Here is a 20,516-nt window from a genome sequence, read left to right on the forward strand (position 1 = left end):
TCTATTATGGCTTACAAGAATAATCACAAATAATAGAAGCTAGCAGGGTCATCAAATTTCCTATCATTATGCTCCTATCACGCCAAATTTCCTATCATTCTGTTTCTATCCGACGATATGACTGGGAAAATAAAGTGCTGTCACACCAGTGATCTGAGAGTTGACGGAGAGAATTTTTATTTGCTCTGACTGCCTTTAGAAGCCATACCACCCAGTGTTGCCTTCACAGCTATGAATGTATATGACTGTGTGGAAGTGAAATGGCAAAGACCTGCAGATTATATATAGATTTTCTTTAAAAGGATAGCAGCTTGTATAACTGAGCAAAGACTGAAATAAAACAGCTGGATGATGATTTGTGACCTGGTATAAAAAAAAATCCAAAGTCAAACCATCAAAACAAGTCCATTTCTAGTTCAGTGTGTACTTGCCAATAACACTTGGCATAAAATATAGTGGGGTATTATCCAAAACAGTGGCTAGGCATTTTGCCTTTGTTTGAGCTGGAGGGCAAACCCCAGTGCCGTGATGTATGGCACTAGATAAGTTTCCCAGCCAGACTGAGGCGACCAATGCCAGATGAAGCAGCTGTACTGCTGGGATGGACTTCTCATAGCAGGATTTTAGTCAAGGACTGAGACTGTTACAGCACTGAGATGAGAGGAGACGTGACTCAGCTGGAGTGAGTGTGTGGACACAGGTATTAGCAATGAGAAGGTTAGACAGTGACAAGATGCAGCACAAAAGGTAATCCTTGCAAAACTGAAAAAAGGCTAACAAACTCAGAGAGACAGACAGATTAACTAATAGAAAAGACAAAGACAAAAAAGGTGCAAGTAAAAGAAGGGGAAAAAAGAAAGAGGCTTATGTACATAGATAGAAAGTGGGATGAAGAGTCAGTGTAACAAATACAGTGAGTTTTTTTTTTTAATGGGGGTGAATGAGACAGACAAGACAGAACAACATGAAAGAGAAAGATGCATACAGGGACCAGAAAGAGACAGCAGGCAAAAATACACTGAGATACTGAAATACACTTTACAGCAGATGACAGTATTTAATATGTAGATTATTTTTATACATTTTAATGATTTTAATATGTAGAGTCATTTTATTTTATTATCTTTATTAATTCATGTATGCACTTCAGGTTAGAGTGATAGCTCTATAGTCTACACACTGGTAGTTTGTGTAGCATCTAGTAAAAGTGGATTGACAGACATTCATTCTTCAGTAAATACTTTATCTTCATCAGGGTCATGGTTGATCCAGAGCCTATCCCAAGCACGAAACAGGAATTCACCTTGGATGGGTTGCCAGTCCATTACATTGCACACTCATTCACACCTAGGGGTAATTTAGAGAAGTGGCATGTCCAAATAAAATTTACAACGGAGCCCAAGAGTGGGACAGAATTAGACACGAGAGCCATCCATGAACACTAACCTAGAAAACCCCATGATTGAAAGTATCGCAAATAAAATGCTTGCATGTTATCGCCACAAGAGAGAAAACCCGAGAACCAGACAATAAGGCATCATCTCTATTCACTGCACAACCTTGCTGCCTTTCTGGCATACAGTTGATACATATACAGACTCTACAGGTACTTACTTAAAGGTCATATCATTTCTTTCTAAGTTAGCCCTTGTGTTATGTTTACTTTTTGGACCTTTTGCTACTGTTCAAGTCAAATTCAACCAGGACATTATTTGGGTTTTAATAGCACCACAGAAATAAACAAAAACTGTTACTAGATCCCATTGAAAGTGAAAAATCACTATGATCACAATGAAAATGTCATTTGTTTTTGTGATGAAGTTATAATTTCTGTAACAAAATCTATATTATAATAAAGACCTTGTGGCGTAAATGTAAAAAATAAAAATCGAAACAAAACAATGTTTTAATTAATGTTCATTATTTTGAACGGATTTATAAAATACAGGTGATGAACAATAGAAGCAAAAGAAGGAAAAGATCATTGCAATAAATAAATACAAACAAATAAAAACAGCTTTTAAAAAATGCAGCGGCAAATGCGGATGATTTACAACAAATGCAAAACACTTAGTAGTAAAAATAGAAAAGGGTGAGTTAGACCTGAATACCACACAAGGGTTAACCGTAAATGTTTATGTATTGTCAATTTATTGGGTTAATATGACATGTTGAAAATCTGCTGATCTATTGGTTGATGCCAGTCTGTAGATTTCTTGTGGACTGCTAGTACTGTTTAATACAGACTGTCTACAGAAAGTGTTAGCAAGTGGAAAAATAAAAAAGAACAAAGAATAAAGTGAGGGAGGGCAAAGCTGAAAAAGAGAGGTATTGAGAAGACTAGAAAGAACCCAAGGATGGAGATAGCGTGATCAAGGGACAAAAAGAAGAAGCACTCAAACAACACTCTCCATATTTCAGAGTGAACTTCAAAGGGACCTTAAGAGCTTTGAGGAAGATGATTACTTGCAAAACTGGATTATGAATTGCTGTTTCTACGCGCTTGAATTACGGTCAAAAGTGAACACCGTTGACAAATTCATCTCATTAGTGCAGCTCTGTTGAAAATGCCCTCATGCATAATGAATAAACTGAAATGTCTCAAAATCACTGTAGCTTGCCCAGACAATATGACACTCAAGTTAAAGAAAATGAAACGTAGGCAGAGCTGCTTTCTCTTATCATTCATTCGATAACATTTACTATAAAGGACGTACATGTACAGAGACACATTCATTCTTTATAATAACTACCTTTAGTTTCCTCAAGGTCAGAGCCAAGTCAATAAAGCAAATGGAAAGTATTTTCGATTTAAAAATAATAACAGTGGCATTCGAGAATTACGTAAGATTTTTAAGGAGATATTTAGTGAGATGTATTTTGGGAGATTTGTGTTGAAAAATCCTCCGCATTTCATGACCCACACTGAGCTCTGGAATGCTGAGGCCGGCAGCACAGATGTTGGATAAACAAACAGCACATTAAGACCGTCTTCCCATCAGGAGGCCGTCACCTTAAAAGACCTGTATTCACATAGGGCAGGAAAAGATATCCCAGAATGCCTGTATTTTTCACCTGATTTTTTATTTTTTTTTTCAGTACACGAAGCCATCCAGAACTAATATCACCATCCTGGGTGCATTATAGCCACTGCAGTCTAGTCAGCTGAATCAAATTGCTGTATTTTGCTCTTTACTCTTCTAAACTTGACGCAACATGAGCAGTAAATAAACTGATTCTATACTATAAGTGTGTGTATGTGTGTATAGGATTTTGGTCATCAAATTTTGGCAATTTTGAATGTTAAGCCATAAACCATGTTCTTATCCTAGGGTTTCAGAGAAGACCAGATACTTCCAGAAAGCTCTTTTTTTTTTGAAAATCAAATATTTTATACTTTAAAATCCACACAGATAAAGCCAACCTCATCACCCAAAACAATGATAAGAACTTATGTCTCTAATCAGCCAGAGACAGTGAAATCAGCCAATAATGTTTTGATTTCCCATTAGTGGGAACATTTTGGAGAAAAACACATCACTATAGCATTATGAAACACATTTAAGATAGTGTTGTGTTGTGATCGTGAGCCACAAACTCCAGAAAATAGGTCCTAATTTGTTTGCTGCAGTGGCTGTAGGAGGAGCCGGATCAGGTCATTAATTTTTCTGTCAATGGGGAAAAATTGGAGATAATTAGGGTTAGAGGTAATTGGGGCTAATTAGGAAGGTACGGTTAGCCCCACTGCAGCATTGTGCTGTTTTTCAGTGTTAGCCAATGTTGTAGTTTTTCTTAGCTGATAGTCACTAATTACAAATTTGATGTCTGAGAATGTCTGGCTGCCTAAATTCCAGCAGCTGGATGGGATTTCCTAACAGGCATCTTGAATAATTTACAATTGGTTATTCATGCATGGTGGTTGAAATCCAAGCCGTAGTGTTTTAAAGCTGTGGAATTTATAATGTTCATGCTGTGATATATTTTGATTTAAAGTCAAAATATGGTTTTACTAGCAGGCAGTATGGTGTCACAGCAGGTGGAATTGCCATTTACAGCTTCAATCCCAAACTCAGATTATTGTCTGTGTTGAATTTATGTGCATGTTGGCTCCTGCATCCATATGGGTTCCCTCCATGTTTTTTCCAGTTTCTTCCCACCACCTAAAAAAGCCAATTGCTGTACTGGCTTCAGTATATTGCCCTTAGATGTGAATGTGCATGGGAACAGAGCACAGTAATTGACAGGAGTCTCATCCAGGGTGTTTTCCTGCCTCTTGGGACAGACTCTGGATCCACTATAATCTTGACCAGATAAAGCCATGGCTGGAGAGGAATAATCAAATCTTTTATCAGTGGCCTTAACGTATACCTCTACCAGCCTAAAGGACGACACCTAAATTACCTGGTTCACTACTGGACTATCAGATTTTTGGTAGAATTAGTCGTTAAATTATTGATGTGATGTGATGGTTCCATTTCAACCATGGTTTCCAGACATTTGTGTCAGTGTAATACGGTAAACTGACTTTTACTGCAATGAAGAACTGGGACGATTTCACCGCATTAATGAAGCTCATACTGCCTCACTAATAACACAAATGACAGTGATATTATACAGTATATTATAACAGCATATACAGTGTACCTGTTACTAGCAGACATTATCTGAGCTTGTGTTTCTGTTTTTATAAACAGTTGTTGAAAATAGTGTAGCAGGCTCTTCCCTCAGCTGCACTCTAATTCATAAAGGGCTTACAACTGCTTAAATGCTGTGTCTTGTTTTTTGGCATGTTGTTGGGCTCCGCTCGCAGCCTTATCTATGTTAAACACCTTTACCAGCTTGGCCCTCTGTTGGGATGCTGGGATTTCTACAGAGAGGCCACAAGAGGATTATTCTGGTACACAGGGCTTAGCGAAACCTCTGCGTTAAGGTCACAATAACAGAAAACTGATAAGACCAGGCTCTGAAGAGACAACAAGTACGAATGCTATTGTGTTTTTGATTAATTGTGTTTTTCCAGAAAAAAAGTGCTACAGAAGAAAATTCCTATGATACTGGAGCTGAAAATGCATTTGTGTTGAAATCACTGAAACATGCTAAAAAGGTTAGAGGAGGCTTAGTTAGCACAAAACCAGTTATTGTGATATTTTGGGGTAATCTGTGAAATTCAGCTCATCTTCTGTGGGGAACTGATTAAAATGGACACCACCCAATTTTTCATTCTACTTTAAACATAAATAAAACTGCATTATCCGGTTACAGCAGAGTGTGATATACTTAAGATGGGTTAGACAGACAGATAGATAGATAGATAGATAGATAGATAGATAGATAGATAGATAGATAGATAGATAGATAGATAGATAGATAGATAGATAGATAGATAGATAGATAGATAGATAGATAGATCAAAAGGCATACAGCACATATACATGCCAAAAAATAAACAGACACACTAGACAGACAGGCATATAGACAGACAGAGAGATTCACACAAACAAACTCAAACATACAGATGGATGGATGGAGGATGGATGGAAGCACAGATGGATGGATGGATGGATGGATGGAAGCACAGGTGGATGGATGGATGGATGGATGGACGGTGTGTGTAGCAGAGTATGATATACCCTAAGATGGGATAGGCATATATGCATGCGTGTAGATAGATAGATAGATAGATAGATAGATAGATAGATAGATAGATAGATAGATAGATAGATAGATAGATAGATAGATAGATAGATAGATAGATAGATAGATAGATAGATAGATAGATAGATAGATAGATGGATCAAAAGGCATACAGATAAGCACAAACAAACTCAAACATATAAATGGATGGATGGAGGATGGATGGAAGCACAGGTGGATGGATGGATGGATGGATGGAAGGCTGGATGATGTGTGTAGCAGAGTATGATATACCCTAAGGCATATATGCATGCACGTAGACAGATAAATAGAATAGATAGATAGATAGATAGATAGATAGATAGATAGATAGATAGATAGATAGATAGATAGATAGATAGATAGATAGATAGATAGATAGTCCTCTGAGAATTGTATTGTCTGAATACACTGTATATCGGACTCTTTAATAGCCATTATCACTTACACAGGAGGGAAAAAGGCATGGCAGAACTGTCATCACATACTGTCTGTCAAACAATGTGCTACAGCTGAAGATCTGACTTTTTATTATGTTCTATAATGAATACCTCCCACTTGTGTCTTCTCCTAAGCTATGAGTCATGTTCAAATCCATATTATGATTGAGATTCATGTGGACTTGTGCAGTTTGTTCAAACTTAAATCCCCCCCTTGTGGCTCTAAATCTCTCCCTCGAGGTTCTAGATCCCTTCATAAGGAGGAGGATCTCTGTGAATTGAGATTTGATGGGTGTTGAGCTAGCAGCCTGTGACAAGCCAGAAAGAACCTTTAAATTTCTGCAGTGCAGCAAGCGCCTTGATCCAGGTGCTGATGATGCATGTTTCTCTCTCCTCCGGACACCTGTTGTCAGTTTTACACTCCATCCCTGCGGGCCAATGTGAGCGATTGCATGCTTTTTCTCCTCTCCTTGCCCAACCCCTGCACTGCTCTGGATCATCAGCATGCTGTGTGCTGTACATTGGCACTATGAGAAGACTGTATTCCAACCTCAGACAACCTGACATCTGAAATGAGCTCATTTCCAATTCGAATTCTTTGTCATATTCAAACAGACTAGTCAGTTGGCTTCAAATCCCCAGCTGAGTTTGTAGATCTCAATTCCCCCCCCCACCCCCCACCCCCAACCAACACACACACACACACACACACACACCAAGTATCCTCTTTCTAAAATCTATGATCAGCACATCATCCATCGTCTAGCGGGGGAAAGACCACGGGTGGGTCATAAAACAATTTTGCAGAAACACTCAGATGTGCAAAAACACAGTGCTTTGATGGATCGCCCAAATCCCTTGTCTAAATCTTAATACAGTGGTTGCCATGGCGACTGTATCTTCATATTACTATATAGCAAAGCAGGCACTCCCCCATCACCCTGCTTTCCTTCGTTGTGTGAAACACTCTCATGGCTTGGATTTGTGCTTGCAGGTGCCACACACACACACACACACACACACACACTCCATTCTTCCACACCTCCTTCCTCCCTTTGTGTCAGCAGGGACCATATTTCTCCTGAAGCACTGGCTGTGCCTCACCAGCGCAGTTATGACATATCATAAACTCATACACCGGACTGTTCATTAGCATGCAGATAACAGGAAGCAAGAACAGCAATGTGCTTTTACAATTTCATGCTATTACTGATTTGCTGGACATATCAGGCATTTATTTTCTATGTGAAATAATGCATTGGCAGAACTATGCTTTATGGATAAGCAGTTACAAATAATACTAGACTTGTTTACAGACATATTTGTGTCAAAAATGCCAAAACCCTAAAATGACTGTGCACAAAAATACTGTCATTTGAAAACTGATGCTGAATAATACATTCAGGAAACATAAGAGGCAGAGAACATGCTGATATCAATTCAGGAAAAGCATGCTAAACATGTCTAAACAAAGAGAACGATTTTCAACGCCCCCATCCTGCTCGCATCCAGAAGCCTGAGGTTTTGACTGCCATGGCTTATGTTCATTAGCACAAAACCTGACGCCATAGCCACTGTAATTACACTCACTCATATGTCATTTTGCCATGAAGCTAATGAAACTATTCCTGGCAAATATTGATTACCTTTTCATGGATATTTAACAGTGAACTCATTTCCAGCCAACCGGCTGGCTTTTAAAACTAAAAACAGATGTGAATTTTTTCAAAGCTGAACTTTAATATAAAATAAACAGGTTTGCAAAACAGTTTGTTGTTTTAAAAAGAAATCCACTATGTTCTGATCACAAGCAGAATTTTAAGAACGTAAGGGAGGAATATAACAGGCTAAAACAACTGTTTCATGCAAAAGTGAGAATTTTAGTCAACCGACTTTAATAAATACATCAAAGAAACTGCAGCCCAGACACAGCACAGATGCTCTTCCTGAGAGACTGTCTCATTTAGCACCAACGCAGACAGGAAACAAGCCTCCAAAAAGGATTAATTACGTTCTAGCAGATAAAACCCTCTATGAGACTGTGAGCCGCTCCAACTGGGCACTTCTTCCATTACACTCTCTGAAATGCCACAAGCGGACTTTCAGGGGAAAAGTAGGTAATGCACACTCCAAAATGTCACTAGAATTGACCAGATGATGTAAGGTAAAGTAAGATATTTTATTGTCGTCGTATACAACACAGTAATACCTCACAGATCCGCATCTCACGATTTCACTGATCCGCAAAATTTTCTTTGGAACCTAACTAATTTGCATCTGCGAATTTTTCGCAGACCCGCGAAATCCACGCAAAATCCTGCAAAAGTGTTTACGGCTAATTTCGTGGCCATTTATACATTTTAATGCGAAATTATTACGAAAAAATCTAGTTTATTAATTTAGTAATATAAATATAAAAGTAAAATCAACAAAATATCAATATAAATAAAATATAAATGTTATTTTAATGATAATAAACGTCGCCAATATCATGTACGTACAGTACAGCGATTACGGCATGCTACTGGCTGGAAGGGTTGGAAGTAGCCAATCACAGAGCATTAACAGTTTTACCTAGCTGCTGATTGGCTGGTAGCTACGATGCTTTGTATGCGTGATGTTGCGGTTCATCTCCTCGCCCCTTGTACTCGGTTCAACACGCGCGTATATTCCGTAAGTGTGAATCAGTGATCTCAGTCCTTGGTTTTTATACAGGCGATACTGTACTCTATTTTTACGTCAAACATTTATTTCCTTTTTAAGTGTAATGTATTACGCTAACTTTTAAATGAAATTAAAGTGTTTTGGGAGCATGATTGGGGTCATATTTAGGGTTTAAACTCTAAAAATAAGCATTTACACTACAGTATTAGCATTTTTAGTGACTCCACCAAACATCCGCGAAACCTCATCATTCGCGATGGGTCCTGGAACGTAACTTTGTGGTATTACTGTGTGAGGTATTACTGTACAACAAAATTTAATTGCCAACTCTCAGACAGTAACAAGGGCATTTAAGCTTAAAGCTATGAAGGAATTTAAATTAAGTTAAGAAGTTCACAAAAAAACTATGTAACAGACTAAATTGCATATTTGTTCAATCATCATGATTGGTTGTGGATCAAAAGGTTTTTTTTTTTTTTTAGAAATAATGTATTAGAAATGTTAAAAATTATAAATTGTTTATTAATAGAAAGACGTCATGTTCGGCCATGGTACCACAAACTAACCATTACATATTTATCAAATAAAATCATTTCTATAGCAAATTCATCTCATATCAGTTTGAAACTGTGGTAGTAGTTAGACAAATCAGCACATGGTTACAGATACAATGGTTTTTTAACTTTATTTAAGCCACAAAAGGCATGAAACAAAACAAACTAGAGTCTGAGATACACAATAGTGAGCAGTAATTGGTCATGCTTGGAGTACAGGACAGTTGTTTACTTCTGTTCAGATAAGTTGTTGCTAGACTCCTTACGGAAATAAAGTTACTAAACCAGTCTAAAAAGTTAGCATCACAACTGACTTTTTAACCACCAACAAAATGACCTACTTTAGACCTTTAGAAAGAGAAAAAAACCCCAGACACAGCCCATTTTTCAGTGCAGTGACAGACATTTGATTGTCACTGTTGTGTGTCCTGTCTGATCCCTCACTCTTCATTTTGACATCTGCTGCCGTGTGCTGGAGCCAGTCGCCGAAATGAAACTCTCAAGCCTCTGCAAAAACCGAAGAAATCGGATTCTTTTTACATCCGTTCACCTCTTTCCGCAGTGTTCAACAAGTCACATGTTCAACAGGAAGCTGCTTCAGCCTAATTTCTTGAAGATCATGGAAAGAAGAAGAAGGCTTTTTCTTTACTTTAATTTATATTGCGGTACTGATTGACGAGGTCAAACTGAAAGTGCCGTCTGTGTACTTCTGCCTCTTCAGGAAAACATGCAGGTCTAATACAGTGGGGGAAAAAAAGCTCAGTGAATTTATTTAAATAAAATACATACGTCGGTTTCATGTGATTTCCATCATGACATAAGTCCTGAATAAAATCTAATATTGAGCTCTTACCTGAGCATCAAACCCACATAGCAGGTGTTCTGTAACAGACACATTGCCGCTGCACTATGATACCAGGCATGTCTCAGTTACCTAAATTTTATACTATAGTTATAGTTCTCAGTGGCAGCATAAGCTACTGGTTTATGTTAATACTCCACAAATTGATCATGCTCTCGCTACATAATTCAATTTAGAAATTAGAAAGTATAAATTAAGTTAGTATAAGCAAATGAAATCACTTTTTTTCCAAACATCATATTTTTATGTAAACTATATTTTTTTTCTCAAATCTAACTGGCCATTTTTTTCTCAGTGTACTATAAAGGTATGGAGAAAAATTAACTGGCAAATAAGCACTTACTGCTGTTTCCAGGGACCTGCTGTAATGTAGCTAATTTTGTTCTTGTATGTTAGCCACGTCCTCCATTAATTAGATCTACTATAGTGACATACACACTTACATACTCCGGCTATAAAAGCTGCACAGCATATCTGTATTTCCAAAATTTTCGGAAACTAGGTTCCGAGGATAATCCTGATTTCTCTTAAGCTACAATTACAAGTTTATAGGTGTGTATATATGTGTGTGTAAAACTACTTAAACTATCTGTCTTGTGTGTGTGTGTGTGTGTGCGTCTATGTGTGTGTGATTGTGAGTGTATGTGTGTGCATCTATGTGTCTTTGTGTGTGCGTGTGTCTATGTGCGTGTGTGCGTCTATGTGTATTTGTGTGTGTATGTGCATGCATCTCTGTGTGTGTGTGTGCATGTGCATGTGTCTGTGTGTGTGTGTCTATGTGTATATGTCTGTTTGTGTGTTTGTTTTTGTGTGAGAATGTGTTTGTGTGTGTGTGTGTGTGTGTATGCCTATGTGTGTGTGTTTATGTGGGTGCATCTATGTGTGTGTGTGTCTGTGTGTGTCTGTGTGCATGTGAGTGTATGTGCATGCATCTTTGTGTCTTTGTGTGTGCGTGTATGTGCATGTGTGTGCGTCTATGTGTGTGTGCTTGTGTGTGTATGTGCATGCATCTATGTGTGTATGTGTCTGTCTGTTTTTGTGTCTGTTTGTGTGTGTTTTTGTGTGAGAATGTGTGTGTGTGTGTGCTTGTGTGTGTATGTGCAAGCATCTATGTGTGTGTGTGTCTGTGTGTGTGTCTGTATGTGTTTGTGTCTGTTTGTGTGTGTTTTTGTGCGAGAATGTGTGTGTGTATTTCTGTGAATCTACAAATCTACAAACAGCCTGAGTTTCTGACTGGACTACTATGTTTTATTTTTCAGTTACATGGAGCAAGCAGGCCAGAAGGTGAGCATATGTTTAACAGCCGGATGATTCGCACACATCCGTTTATGTGATAAATGTTCATGGTTTCTTATCTGGAAGTGTACTATAAATATTAGGGTCTAAAACAGACCTAGGCCCAGAGCTTACTATGAATGTAGTTTCTGGAATAGATGGAGAGACGGTGAAGACAAATGTGATCTAAGAACTGTGTAGGCTGCTGTGTCATTTATTTAGTCATCTACACTCCCTATAAGAGCGGGCGAAAGTTACACACACCTCTTTTATTTTGTAACAGTGACTATTTGTTATGTCATTAGGAGACTTCTTAATAATGTGTGTATTCATACAATATATCAGTGAAAGAATTATCAGACTGGTCAAAACTAACAGTGAGAGATGGCCATGTTTTTTTGTTTTCTTTGGTTTTGTTTGCAATAATACTCCATAACAGGTGTTATAAGCTGGTGGCCCACAGATTCACAGATTCAAAACATAGCTAAGTTACTTCAATTTTCTAGACATAAACTGTCACTGCTTCTGTAGCAGATCTTTCAGCTTATCCAATCATATAAGTTGTGTAAATTGTTCAGCTGATGGCATTACATCAGGCCAGAGACTAGCCACAGGGCCAAAACCATTATCAGAAAAGGGATTCTCACAGATTTTTCACTTTATTTACTCTTTGAGCTGGAGGCAAAAAGAAAAAAGAAAAACCACGGATGTAAATGTTTGTGTTTATTCTTGCTGTGTCACATTCTTATTTGTGCAGAATCTACATATGGGACTAATTAAGCAGTAGTAACAGGAAGCTTTACTGTTAACCAAAACTGTTTCTAACTGTAAATGTATAATAATTAATGGTTAAGCAATCACAATTCAGTCACATTGCTTATTGAGATGTTATTGAGATGCTTATTGAGATTGAGAAAGGGTTTTAGTTGAACTTATTTCTAGTTAGATTCAACTTGATAAAATGTTTTTTTCTTTTCAGACTGTAACATATTTACTTTTTCTTTTTTTTTTTTCACTGATTCCTCAGATAGTAGTTTCTAAACCATAAACGCTGATACAGATCTTAACACGTATAAATATGAATAGCTTTAAACCTGACCTTTGTATGGTCTCGGGATCTGCGCCTGCACGGTCATCTGTATCACTCTGCCAACCATGTGGCATACACTACCACCACTCATCACAGCAATTCAGAAGCACCCCATATCTCTGCTTTACACATTGTACATAAAACCTGCCTTGATGCCGTCTCCAAACATAAAAACACAGATTATGGCCTTCTCAGGGACTTTAATGGCTCAGCTGGAGTGTAGACTGGAATATTGCCAAAAGAACATATTTACACAAAGCTATATTTCCCTCTGAGTGTCAGTCATGTAATACTTAAAGCTGTAACACAATTGCAGATGATTCAAATAAGGCGGAATTTATTTCACACATCTTCCTCTAATATTCCGTCTATTGATGAGTTTATAAAACAGAATCCCTCCAGCACCCAAACTGTTATGTTTGATAACGGATTTCAAGAGCTCAGCTGCTTCATGGGTATAAAAGAGTTCGAGATGTTATAGAGCGAGACACAGAGCCACATGGGGGTGGCGGGTGGTTGAGGAGGGGTTTCTGCCAGTTTCTCCGTACTCACACAAACAGTAACAGGACACAAAATTGATAGTGTTGGTAGATAAAATGATTTCCTGCCTCTTTAGCTCCCGGCACAAATAATTTAATGTACATCCACAAGGGTTCAGAGAAGCTGCCATATCTGAGCAAGTGTAAAGGGAGCTAGCTGGCAAAAAGGGTTTAATGAAAAACATAATTTTCTAGTAATAACAGGATGCACACTGGGGAAACAGGAATGGAGCCATCTTTCATCAGAGTACTGAGATGAAGCATCTTTTAAGGTGCGTTTCTTTGAAATACGTAGCAATTATAAAGACAGCGGGTATGATATAGAGATTACGTAGCAATTAAGAACCTGCAATTAGGAAAGAAAAGTTCCACCCCGAATGTAAGAGAAATTCTACTTTCAAGGTGAGAACATCATTACAGTTAATTTAGGTGTCGCATCATTAGTCATTACTCATGTAATTATCCCCAAAACAGAGCACCGTGGGACGTGAATGTTACCTTCGGGTACTGCTGCACAGGAATAAGCACTCTCTCTGACAGCTTGATGTTTTTGTTGCTGATGACATCCAGGTATTTCTTCACCTCGCCGTCTTTCCTAAGCTCGTCCCCTTCGTACTTCTCGATTTCTGCAACAGAATAAACAATGAGCCTTGAGATGTATTCAGAGTACGGGTCAAAGAGCTCTTCTCTTTACTTGCCTTCTAGCACAGTGAGACGTGCAAAACAAAACAATGTAGCTGAGATGCTTTTTCAGGGATATCTCTCTCTCGCTCTCTTTCTCTATGTACATTTTGGTGAGCAGAAAACTGAACCGGACACCAGAGGGACGTAGTGTGCTTTATTAAGCGTGCGGATCACCCGATTTTAGCAACGTCCGAATGTTAACACTGTGTTGTATGTGTCACTCGGCTCATTAGGTCCACTAAACACTTGTTAGCAAGAGAGGCCCGAACTGAAAAAAAAAACTTGACGCACAACACTGTAATACGTCTTGGTTGAGGAATTTTATGGCACTTTTGAGGATTGAGCCAGAGATAGAGCAGACATGCGGCATTAAGGAGGCCACGAATGAAGCTGTCACAAGGCTTCCTCGAGGGATTCCCCCAGCCATCACAGGTAAATTAATGCTCGACAGAATTAAGAATTATGAACCTGCGCCACTCTTGTAGAACAATACAGCTGAGACCTCAGCCTGGGAAGAAGGAGCAGCGAGAGAGAGAGAGCGAGAGAGAAAGAAAGAGAGAGAGAAATACAAGAGCTCAGCAGGAGGAGCTCATTATTTCTCACCTCTGCAGCAACACACTCAGCTTCCTCAACCTGCACCAAAATCACATTCATCCATTCTCATGTCTGCATGCACTGGGGCTGTATGCAGAAAAAGTCTCCTGCGGATGTCGACTCCACCTAGTTGTTTTTTTTTTTCCAGCCCTTTTTCAGAAAAGACACGCTCACCTCTGTGAGGCATTATCGGCACAATATCCAGGCTGCCTGCAGCTCTAAGGCAGCTTTTTGTCCGCATGTGTAGTTACTATAAACCACAGTCTCTATGGGGCTCCTTTAATGCTGCCGTCTGTTTCTGTAGGCAGAGTGCATTTATTAGTGGAGGGTTATTCAGGGAACGACCTTAAGCAAGCTAAAGCATATAACAGAAAGAAAACAAGCTCAACTATTTATGTTTATAGCACTTTGCATTTATTACAGATCTTATCATATAGGTATAAGCGCAGGAACTCAAATAGCCTTGCGCTGTATCATTTAATGTAATCAAAAAGAGCTCCGGAGAGTCAAATAGTAGAGGGGCGACTGGTATAAATCAGATAGCAGAGCTAAGCCCCCGTGTCGTCCAAAGATAAAAATACATCAATATACTATTTCATTCTTGGCCTCCACATCTGGCCAGATTATTCGTTGTTAACAAATGGATTATTTTCCCTTCTTTTTGTAGAGAAATACGGCACCACCAGTTCTCGTTATAAAATACACAGTATGGTATGAAGATTCAAGGCTGGGGCTTACTTCTTTCTAGCTCAGACTGTACATTCCCGGAGTAAATGTGACAGTCATGTCAGGTGATTAGACAGCTAGATTTTGGAGTTAATTTATTTAAGCCAGAAGCATCTGTAACACTTCATCAGCAGTGATCAAGAAGGTCAGACCTGAAATACAGTCGCAGGTGTAATAAACATTGCAAGGTGAAATACTTGGGTTATTTTCACACTGAACTTGTGTGTTTGCTGCTATCTGAATCTGACTGTGATTGTTTTTGGCACCACTGGAGGGCTGGTCTGGATTCAGACTCACTTGATTCTACGTTTGCGTTCATCTTACGTCATCACAAATGCGCACAGAGAACATAATGCAACTCAACATTTTTTTTATTATTTTGGTCCTATTACATGCAGTAAGGCACCTCAACTCTTCTGAGTCTCATAATGTTTCCTTGCTATTCGTGGTACATGTGTGTTGTGGAAACTAATGATGTCATCACCGTCTAAAACACACATGCAGGTTACTTCACATCCTGAACAAGTGTACAAGTTCGAATTGTAGCTCAGTTCCAGGGCAACCAAACTTAGACTCCCTCCTACAGATACTCTCAGATTCAGAACCATGGTGCACTTCCTGGTTCACATGGCAGCTTTCACATTACCAATACCTTACCCTCAAACCCTGCAATGTTTCAGATTAAACTACCGTTTTGTGAAAGTCGCCTTACTTTATCATCCCTTTTTCTCCCTAAAAATGCCTTTGGAAGAGACAGCAAAACAGAAATAGAAAAAACTAAGCATATGTTTTCCAATCAAAGTACAAGACAAAAGGACAGATGGAAAAAAACAAAAGTTTAGTGATGTCTCATTTGAAAGGGAGGATTGCAGCATTGCTGGTAAAAAAAATGTTTTGTATTCAGAGGAAATGTGGCAAGAAGCCAACAAAGCTTTATGAACTTGAAACAATTAAAAAAATTCTGTATTTAAGTGTGTGTGTGTGTGTGTGTCATGCTTACAATACCATCTGTGCTATGATACATTGCTCAATCCTAATAGTTTTAATGTTGAGCTTTTAATATATTTGAGCCCTGCCATCTACTTTTCGGTAAGAAGTTGTCAATAAAATAGTATAATACAAAATATTACAGTATTGGGTATCATTATGTTAGATTAATACATATGTGCGTGTCCCTGTGTGGCTTTTTTTAATGCTATATGTGGAATCACAAAGCTTTGATTACAAGCCTTTCCAACACTAGTAAATTCCGACAACGGCAGGATGAATCCACAGCGGACTCGTCGACATGCTCCATTCGTACACATGGTGACAATTTATGTTCAGGTCGACTGGATGGCTCTTCCAGACGTGACAGGGGCTCTTTTATTCTGTCACGCGGCGTGAAGAGGTAGTCCGGATTAGAACACACTCCACTCACTCCTCCTTTCATTCTCCCTCTATGAAAGGCACAAAAGACGTTAAACTGAGCTGAAAATAAGAGACACTTGGCGACTCTGAGCTGACAATGCGGCAAGGTGAGCATTTGATTCACGGACGTCTGCAGCTAGGCGTAGCTCCAGACCACGAAAAAACACACCTGTTATACGGCAGCACTGCTGACATTCAATTGTGTTTAATCAGAGATTGTTGGTTAATTGTCTATAACAGCAGATCTCACAATACTGCCATGCATAATGCTTATAATAATGCACTCATTCTAGTATGTTATCATATCAAACAGGTGTTTATTTAGTAGTTTTGGATGGAGGCTCCAGTGGCAGCCAAAACAATGGAAAAGTCATCAAGACAGAGGACTTTGCACTTCCTCTGCTATCATTTAAGTGGTAGCAAGAAGTAAATTGTTTAAAGGAGGTTTCACATCATTAAAGAAGATGCACTAAACTGTAAGATAAAAAAATGTAATCGATGACAAATTTCCGTGCAATAAGAGGAATACATATACACTTCAGGAGGTGCTGTAACTGAAAAATAATCAAATGTGGGCATGTTACATATTTTACAACAACAGCAATTCTCATTGTGCTTTACTTCAAAATGTTGCGCAAATCAAACTATAGATCTAAACAAATGAATGCTGTTTGTACTAAATGCCGCTATACAGAAATAATTTGAGTTCAATTCAATGTCACTTGCAGTCATTGACTTAACACTGATATTTTATAATAATGGCACATGCAATACTTTTATAAACAGAAACACAGCAATGGAATTATTTCATTCTTTTTTAAATGTAGATAAACGGATTGTAGACGCTAAACGTACAAATATACATTCCATCACTGTTCCCGGGTTGTTAATGTATGAAAATTGCTATAATCATCAAAACTTTCATGTCTTTCTGGCTTTTACCTTCATGCTATAATTATCGAGAGACCTTTGCCGACTCAGGCCTGCCAGGTGGGTTCCTCTCTCATTACACGGAAAGGCTTTGTGGCATTTCTCTTGGGTTAAACAGGAGAGAAACAGAGATTCTCTAAACACAATTCCATTATCTACTCTCCACTCAGGCACTTAGGCAGGTCATAAAGTATGTTGTCAAGGGCAGTAAAGAATATTACCCTGGTCGAATAGTCGGCCAACAAAGCTACACTGCCCTTATCTCCCGGAGGCGACGTCTAATTTATTACAAGCACTAAATTTAATTGAATGTTCCCACAATAGACACGAAAACGTCAACTTTCTCAACGCCAAAGTGTCTATAGACATTCACAGTATTACAATGTGCTTATCTGTTATGTTCAACCATCTCTTTTTTCTTTTTCTTTTTTTACCCCCGATTTCAGCTCTTTAAAAAGGGATTGATTCTGCAGTCATGATCAAATAGGAACCTGGAAGGCTCTCTGACTTAAAAAAAAAAATCTGTTTGAACATCTCTCCAACTTATTCCTATTCGAAAAGTCACTAGAATTTCTCACTAGCCTCCAGTGAGACTACATTTCTCTCGGATGCAGTAATGATAAGGACATCATTACAAAATGATAAGGACATCATTACAAAACTGTCCACAGTTCACCATACAAGCAGGAACCCCTTTTTGAACCTTCTGACCAACTTTTAGGTTTCTATTTGTGTGTGATATGCTTTATAATTGCTAAATGATAAACAATAGCTGGATAATTAAAAGGTTAATTTGCTTAATGCAAAAAAAAAGCTTAATCAAACTGCAAGCATTCATGGTTTTTGTTTTTGTTGGTCAAGTGCTATTTTTAAAAAGCTATTTTAGAGGCCAAACAAGAACGATCTTAAGGAAAGCATCTTTTTTCTTTTCGAGGTTAATAATTTGAGGCTATGCTAGGAAATATTTTGGTGCTTAGTGGTTTAATTTACCGTTTTTAGCAATCATATATGTTTAGAACAAAAGCGTATATCAGCAAAACGTAAATAGCATTTTCCAGGTTATGGGCACAGTATACAAATGCAGCACACTAATATACTCCACGGGATTGCTTACTCTCCAAGATGTCCAAGAGTCATTTTAAAGACTATGAATATGTATAGAGGAGCTAATATTAGTTTAGGTAACTGTTAGAGAGAGAGAGAGATAAGCTCATTTGCAGCATATTGAAGGTGGTACATCTTGGCCATCTAAAGCTTCCTCATTTTACCCCATTTTTTCGATTTATTTCTACTTTCTCACTGCGTATCAGCTTGATACACATTCCTAAATCAATCTAACTGGATCCCAAAGGGATTAGTATGATGTTGGACTTTCAAAATTGCACACAGCAGAAAACTCCAATTCTGGTGGTATCCTGAATGTGAGCTGATTACCTGCTTTCTTCCTCAGCAGACTAAGACCTTCATAACATGCTTTTTTGAAGAACAAGTTAGTTTTCAGTGTTCTAATGTTCGTAGACGCTGGCTGCACAGAAGTGATTATTCTCCTTCCTAGGAAAAAACAAAATTCACTGAACGTTACAGTTTGACCTCCAAACAAGATAAGGACGTCTCGGCGTTCTCGCTGCAAATAGAATCTCTGCCACCATAGCCAGTACAACTCCTCCAGTCTACTCTGGAGACACAGAGCAAAAGCAGTGGAGCTTTCAGGCTGTTGGTGGACAGATGTCAGCTCAGTGGGTTCCTGCAGCTTTCGGCGAGCCGTAACGAAGTTACAGCACAGGGTGATGCTAATTAAGTCAAGAGATCTAAATTTCTGCTTGTGGTTAGGAAAATATGCTAGTGTTCAATGGTAACTAGAATTCAGAAGCTAGTGGTAATGTGTGGATTTTTCTATATAAATCAAATATGGACAGAGATATGGCCATTCTCGCTCTTTTCATTAGAGCTCTTTCGTCTCCTAAAGAGTAATCGCTATCGTAATAAGGCTTCTTAATTGAACCTTTGTCTGGGTGAATTTTTATTCCCAGTATTGGGTTGTGTTTGTGTGTGTATAGACATTCATGTCTTTATAGGCTTTTGCATATCCTGGCTTTAGTAGTTGGGGTAGTGTGGCAGTGGTGGCTCAGGTAGTTTAGGCTCTTGGTTGTTAAGTTTGAGTTTTTAAGCCCAAGCACCACCAAGATGCCACTGTTTGCCCCTTGAGCAAGGCCCTTAGCCCTTTCTGCTCCAGTGATGCTGCATCATAGCCTGATCCTGCACTCTGACCCCAGCTTCCCATTCCGCTGTGCTGTATATGTGGCAAAAATTAAGGCTTCTTCTTTGTATGCATGTTTTTAAACCAGCACTTTAATATCAATTTATCTATTAAATACTTTATTATGATAGTGAGTGTTTGACGCGACCCAAAAAGGGAGCAGCCGAAGGACAACAATGAACAACATTATGATAATGAGTGTTTACGAGGAGAAAGAAAGAACCCTAATGGAAAGTAAGGGTGATTGGTGATTGTAAAGTTTTGGCTGATTGTCTGAAAAACTTTCTAAAAACCTTTTTCTGAAGGTTAAGGTTACAGTGTAGGTACAGCATTATTTAGAGTTTTAATATTCAAGTCAATTAAAAATTGTGCATGTGTATATATGAGTGTGAATCTCAAATTGTAAAACTTGTGAGGACATTCAGCTGGTCCCCACTAGAAAAGGAAAAATTAAAATAAACAAAAAAGGCCGTAAAAAAGGGGAAAATGTCTTCCTTTTGGATAATGAGGTTAATATTACATTTAACATTAAAGTAATATTAAGCATTGAATCTAGTATTGCATTAATTCGCTTTAATACATTAATATTTTAATAATTTTGTGTGGTCTTTATATATTTGGTTGGATGGAATTTCACAATGATGATGGGATATCTGGCATTTTTTCAATTCTTTTTTTTTTTTTACTAAAAGCGCCTAATAACTTCCTTTCGGTCACTATGTTTACGGTTAGCATGCTGTTTAGATGTTGGCATGGTGTTACTGCATTAATTAATCTACTTAAAATACAAATGAGTGAAAATACCACTGTGTGTGTGT

The 20,516-nt window shown here is 38.3% G+C and overlaps 1 protein-coding gene across 4 annotated transcripts in view; it reads right to left on the reverse strand.

Moving 5' to 3' along the window:
- The window catches only part of khdrbs2 (KH domain containing, RNA binding, signal transduction associated 2), a 107,465-nt gene that overhangs the window by 72,156 nt on the left and 14,793 nt on the right, over window positions 1–20,516 (reverse strand). For all 4 annotated transcript variants that reach the window (XR_009204385.1, XR_009204383.1, XR_009204384.1 and 1 more), the window contains exon 2: window positions 13,596–13,723. Coding sequence is in view for 1 of the 4 variants with exons in the window: in XM_058386779.1 (XP_058242762.1) it covers window positions 13,596–13,723 (128 nt within the window). In the remaining 3 variants the exon portion in view is untranslated. The remainder of the gene's footprint in view (window positions 1–13,595; window positions 13,724–20,516) is intronic.

This window comes from Hemibagrus wyckioides, linkage group LG03, assembly GCF_019097595.1.
Source record: "Hemibagrus wyckioides isolate EC202008001 linkage group LG03, SWU_Hwy_1.0, whole genome shotgun sequence".
Classification (NCBI taxonomy): domain Eukaryota; kingdom Metazoa; phylum Chordata; class Actinopteri; order Siluriformes; family Bagridae; genus Hemibagrus; species Hemibagrus wyckioides.